The sequence below is a fragment of the Catharus ustulatus genome, chromosome 7 (assembly GCF_009819885.2).
Source record: "Catharus ustulatus isolate bCatUst1 chromosome 7, bCatUst1.pri.v2, whole genome shotgun sequence".
NCBI classification, from domain to species: domain Eukaryota; kingdom Metazoa; phylum Chordata; class Aves; order Passeriformes; family Turdidae; genus Catharus; species Catharus ustulatus.
In genome coordinates this window covers 32,022,350-32,028,349 of record NC_046227.1, presented here as the reverse complement: position 1 = coordinate 32,028,349, position 6,000 = coordinate 32,022,350, and the positions used below count along the sequence as shown (strand labels likewise).

At 49.9% G+C, this 6,000-nt stretch overlaps 1 protein-coding gene across 1 annotated transcript in view; it reads left to right on the top strand.

Annotated features, from left to right (window-relative positions):
- Positions 1 to 1,377: 1,377 nt before the first annotated feature.
- Positions 1,378 to 6,000, top strand: part of ACTR3 (actin related protein 3) — a 28,701-nt gene continuing 24,078 nt past the window's right edge. Inside the window, exon 1 of the mRNA XM_033065041.1 lies at positions 1,378 to 1,544. Within this exon, the coding sequence (XP_032920932.1) occupies positions 1,501 to 1,544 (44 nt within the window). The 5' untranslated portion in view covers positions 1,378 to 1,500. The remainder of the gene's footprint in view (positions 1,545 to 6,000) is intronic.

The following is a 6,000-nucleotide window of genomic DNA, read 5'->3' as shown; positions in this document are numbered from 1 at the left end:
AAGAGGCTTTTAATTAGAGACAGCTGAAACCAGGTGAGGAGAATATGCTTGAAGAAGGAAGCAAGAACACTGTGAGAATGCTTGGAGGGCTCCCTAAGGGACACAGGGGCACCTGCAGCAACACAACTCCAAGGTGAAGTCAGGGTGCCACACCAGGACAGGACCAGTGTGGAGACTACCAGAGGGACAAGGCAAGTCCAATACCAAGCCAGCAAGCAAGGCTAGGACAGACCTGCAGCACAGCTCAGAAAAAATATGAAGGGCCAGAGCTGAGCTTAACAGGGTCTCCAGTTCTCTGGGACAAGGACTGTGGGGTGGAAAGCCCTGGTGATGCTATTAGAGCAGTTCAGATCCATTAGTGCTAGCTGAGTCCTGACAAAGGCAATTACTCATTTTGATGGACTACCAAATTTGTTCACAGCTTGACATCCGATTATGCCATGAAGCTCACACCTTGTCATTGCCAAGGCAGGAGCAGAAAGCAAAGGACTGAACATACCTGAAATGCCCAATATGAGAACTGTTAAAACACTAAGACACTTTGAAAGCTAACAAAAAGCAGTGTGTGCCTGCAGTACACCACAGGACAAGGACTGGGCCAGACCTGGGGGGCTCAGCACTCTGTCCTTCAAAGCCTCAAGGGCTGTGGGAGGTGGAAAGAAAGAGAAAGAGAATACTACAGACCATATTTTGTCCACCTGAACACCAGACCCCAACAGTGCCTTGTGTCTTGCCCTCTTTGTGACAAAGATGATGGGAGGGATCTGTCACATCTCCTTCAAGGAGGGATTGGGAGCTGGGCCTGTTTAGTCTGAAGGGGATCTCAGTAATGCATATAAATATCTCAAAGTCAGGTGCCAAGAGGATGGTGCCAGACTCGTGAGGAATTTCTTTAGACCGAAGGTGGCAGAGCACTGGAACAGCTGTGCGGGGAGGGCCTGGAGTCCCACACAGGAGTCATTGCGGACCCACCTGGATGCATTCCTGTGTCTCTGCTCCAGGTGACCCTGCCCGGGCTTGGGGCATGGCCCAATGATCTCCACAGTCCCTTCCAACTCTAACAGTTCTGTGATTGGAATGGATTTGCCCATTGGATTGCCCATGGGGGCGGTGGAGTCACGTCCCTGGAGGTGATTAAGGAAAGCCCAGACGTGGTACACGGTCTGTCTGACACGGCGCTGCTCGGCCCGGTAGCCTCGGCGGTGTTTTCCAGCCAGGCTGGAGCTGTGCTATTCCCGTGACACACAGCAGCCGAGCAGCCCACGCCGCTCCCGCCGCCCTGAGGGCTCCGCGCTCCGCCCGGCGGGCGAGGCCGCGCCACCGCACGTCACGGGGCGGGGCGGGTCAGCCATCTTGGCTCGCCGGGCAGCGAGCGAGCGGGCGGGGGCGGAGGCAGCGCCCGCCCTGCGGAAGTCCCTCGGTGCCGCCGAGCGCAGCCCGTCGAGCCCCGCCGGAGCCCAGGGCTGCCCGCCGTCCCCAGCACCGCCGCTACCGACCAGCATGGCAGGGCGGCTCCCGGCCTGCGTGGTGGACTGCGGCACGGGGTGAGACACGGCCGCTGACAGCTCGGGGCCGCCCGGGGCGGGGCCGGGCGGGTTCCGCCGCCGATGCTGCTGCAGATGGCGGCGGGGGTCGCGCCGCCAGGCCGGGCAGCCGCGCCCGAGCCTCCGCGGGGCCGGTGCTGGGAGGGATGGGCCGGGCAGGGCTGGGCCGGGCCGGGCCGGGCCGGGGGGAGCATCCAGCCGCCTTCCCTTCCCCGCCCTTCGCTCTCCGCCCGGCGGGAGCCGTGTCCCGCTGCGGCCCCGCTCGCTACTCTCGGGCCGGTCGGGGCCGTCCGCATCGGTCTCGGCCCGAGGTGCGGGACCTTGTGCGGCTGCTGGGGCCGGGGCAGGCGAGCGGGGACGCGGCTCCCGAGGCTGCCCAGAGCCCCCGGGATGCTGCGGCTCGGGGGAATCGCCGCTCTGCCCGGCTCTGTCTAGGGGGATGGTGTGCATTTATTTTTTTTTAAATGTGTGGATAATGTCATTTATTCAGTGTTACTTCTCTCTGTGGAAGAAAAAAACCCCTCCCCTTCCATCGAGCAGGCGCAGAGGAACTTCCTTAGTTTTGTCAAAGCCTCTTCCTGCTTTCGGGCTTTTATACCTTATAAGGCAGTTTTCAGTGTCAAACCTGAACCAAATCCGCTTTGGAAACGTTTCTTTTCGTCCAGCAGCTGCCAGGCGGTGCAGAGAGCGCGGTGCCAGCGCTCCGTAGCCCCGGGAGCGGTGCGGAGCAGCCCCGGGGAGCCGGGCCGGCTGGGGCAGGGCACAGCCCGGAGTGCCCGGGAGCCGGGCCCGGCTGGGGCAGGGCACAGCCCGGAGGTGCCCGGGAGCCGGGCCCGGCTGGGACAGGGCGCATCCCGGAGTGCCCGGGAGCCGGGCCCGGCTGGGGCAGAGCACAGCCCGGAGTGCCCGGGAGCCGGGCCCGGCTGGGGCAGGGCGCAGCCCGGAGGTGCCCGGTAGCCGGGCCGGGCCGGGTGGATCCGCGCTGCCGCTGCCGGAGCGCGCTCGGGGGGTGTCGGAAAGAGGAAGCGTCTGCATCGGGAATTGGCGTTTCATTTGAAGGGAAAGCACTGCTGTATTCTCAAGGCTCTTTAGCTACCGCTGATGGCATGCTGCTTCTTTCACTCGTTTTTTACTTTTGTTTCACTTCTCATCCCTCTTGCTAAAAATAAAGAAAATTTTCAGTGATTGCTCTGTAGATGCAGATATTTATGATGCTTTCCTGAAAGGGCGTGTTCTTCTGCAACCTAAGCGCTTGCTTCTGAAAGCAAGTGCTCATCATCCCCTTAAGAGAATCTGTTTGGTGTAGGACATTAGTAAGTTGGTCTTTAGGAAGAGCAGGTATGTGTGTGTCTGTCTGATGTCTACATGTCTAACAGTTGTATGAGGAAGTCATTTGTGTAGTGAAAGCAGAATCAAAACCTTGAATTCTGCAGGATGGAGCACAGTGAGAATGAGGGTATGTGGCTGAATGCTGTTTGTCTTTCAAAGCAGAAGATCTGTAACTTCTCTGCCACATGCCACCAGAGGCTTTTTCCCATCCCACGTGTGTGTATCACTGGTAGTCCCACTAAAGGCAGTAATTATGTCTTTATAGGTTTGTAAGTACAGGTTGTGACCACTGGATTAGAAATTCGCTTAAAGCTTTCAGCAGTGCCCTGCAGGAGCAGCATGCAAGCACAGAGCTGTGTAAGAAATAACTTTGTCTTGTTGATGTGAGAGGTGTACCAAGGCACAGGAGTGTTAAAACAAATGTTCCTGCAGAAGATGTGTGTGCAAGTACACCATTAATCAACTTCACTTGAGAGGGAGTACTCTGTAATGCTCTTCAATATGATGTTAGCCAAGTCCTGCTCCTGTTTAGTTTATTAATTTCCCTACAAATCTTTAAAAAATACTCTAAGATGCTATTTTATTGTGCGCCATTTTTTTTAATGCAGCCCAGCCTATTTTACTCTCCAGGCTTTTAATTTCAGGTGCATTTCCTCATCCGAGGTTGTTCTTCCATAAAATTCTACTTCAAGAAAGTAGGGATAAAGATTTGTAGCACTGTAAAGATTGCAGAGTGTTGGAGTGGTTTGAATTCCATAATTTCAGTAGACAAAAATATAAAGTGACGAATTTACAAAGGAAAAAACGATAGTTGAGGTGAATAAGAAAGAGTGCAGTGGGTTATGATAGCATGATCATGCTCTTGGCTTTTATTTTTTGTTTGGTGCAGCCCTCCCAGTCCATCTTGCTTTTTGTGTGAGAACACAAACTGTGTCCTGTGCTCAGTGCAGATCAGCTGAGGTCTCAGCGTTCTGTCCCATCTGCCAAAATGACAGAAAGCAGACAAATTAAATATAGTTCCCAAAAAGAGGAAAAGAGGTTTTGGAAATACAGCCAAAACAGAAAGGGTGAAAGGAGCTGCCTTGCTTAGAATAGGGTTTAAAATGTGCACTGGTTTTCCAATAAGTAGGGTTTTTTACAGGGAAGGGTTGGTAGTTTGTAATCTCAGGAGAATTGACCTCAGTCAGCAAAAGGGCAGGTGTAGGAGTGCTATTGAAGAGTGTCTTCCTATGTCTTGTACTTGTGGCCACAGTTCAGTTTGTATATCTCAGTGTTACATTTTGGGCTTTTTTTTAATGTGTGTATGCATTTTTGCCAGCTAAGAGAGGGATGAGAAACGCAGTGGAGTTCTGCTTTTCAGCATCAGCCTGCACTGATTATACAAATGATAAGGACTCCTTTCAAAGCATAAGGAGACCAAAACACAGAGGAGATTGGGGAGATAATATGGTGACTGTTGCTTGAGGTTTTAACAGCTCAGTCAAACTTTTTAGGGGTTATCTAAGTACATGTCATATAGCTGGAGCTGGGAAATGGGTTTAATCAGTGACATGGCAATCAGATGCAGCTGAAATTCTTCCAGTGTTACATTTGTTACCCTGACATTTGCATTCTTTGCTTAAGCAAACTTGATACTTAGAAAATAAGATATTTGATACCTGCAAGAGCAAGTAAATACTTAGTTGTGGTTTTAGAAACTGCTTGTCTGAAACACTGTCCTTTTAATGGTACAGTAGAGTTACAGTTTAACATAACTATTGTATATCTAGAAGTAGTTACAGTTATAAGATGTATATATCGATATAAGATAACTTAGTCTAGTTTAGTTTTAAGGATATTGTTGTTTTGCTGGGTGATCTGTAGCCCAACGCTGTGGACCTTACTGTCAGGAAGTCTTTGTCCATGTTAGTAGTGAATTTGACTTCACTTGGCTGATGAGAGCCCCTGTCTTTCTCTTCTTTCCACAAAAGATGGGCACCAGGTCCGTGAACAATGAGATATGAAGCAGCACCTCTGTGCTGTTCTGTTTATATCCTTCAAACACTGGCAAATTTTTGATTTTCCTGAAGTCAGTAGGTATGCTATGAATGAGACTTACTTCATACTTTGGTGTATTTAAGGATTATATGCATTTTAAAACAAAAATTCAAAATAGGAAAATGAGATGGAGTTCTTCCAATAAAGTATGTGAGCAATGTACCAAAGAAAGGAAAAGGCTCTTAGTCATTTTTTAATCACAGTAGGCTGCAGTCTTTTACTCTGTGCCTTTTGGGTATTTGAATTGTTCTTGCCTCCTCTTCTACAGGCACTGCCTGCAAGTCATGATTAAAAGCTCTTCCTACGCCACTTTGGAATTTAGCTTGATTAGGTTGACAAGTAGATTTTAACTGTGTCTTTCTGTGTGAATGCACTTTTTTCCTTCAGTGTAACTTGTATAACACTGAATTAGCTCATTCAGGATGGCAGATAATTGCAAGTGTTCAAATTAATGGCTCTTCAGCTGAGCTGCAGCAAGTGGCTATGCAACTACTGCACCTCCAAAATGGGAATTTAATTATAGCACTGAAAAGGTTTTACAGAATATTATTTGTATTTTCTATACCTGTACTTTGTTTTCTGGAGATTTTTGTGCCATTCTTCAGTGGTGACCAGCTTCTCTAATGTACCCAAGAGTCTTGTTGGGAGGGTCATGTCTGTTGGTAAATTGGTTGTATGATTGTGGTGAAAAAACCCAACCTGTTGTCATGGGTCTTGTTTTCTACCTCCTCTCCTATGCCAAGCTAGGCCCCTTTTTTATTTCCCATGCACAGGTTGCAAAAAGTGATGTGTTTTTTTAACTTCCTTGCATACTAGGGGTGAATTAAAGGTTTTGGGTTTGACTGGAGAAAGATTTCCTGTTCTTGATGAGAAGTCAGGGTTTCTTCAACACCTCCTGGCAGTCTGGTTTCCCGCTGAGCTGAGAGCCAGGAGGATTGAGGCTGCTCAGGATTTCCAGGGTTTCTTGATGTGGAGTTGCAAGCTGCTTTTTGGAATGAGTCACATGGATCTCTGAGAGTTTCTTGGCTATTTGGTCTCTCTGAGCAGTGCTGTGAATGAAGGAAGAGTAAATTTTGGCACACAGAACCTC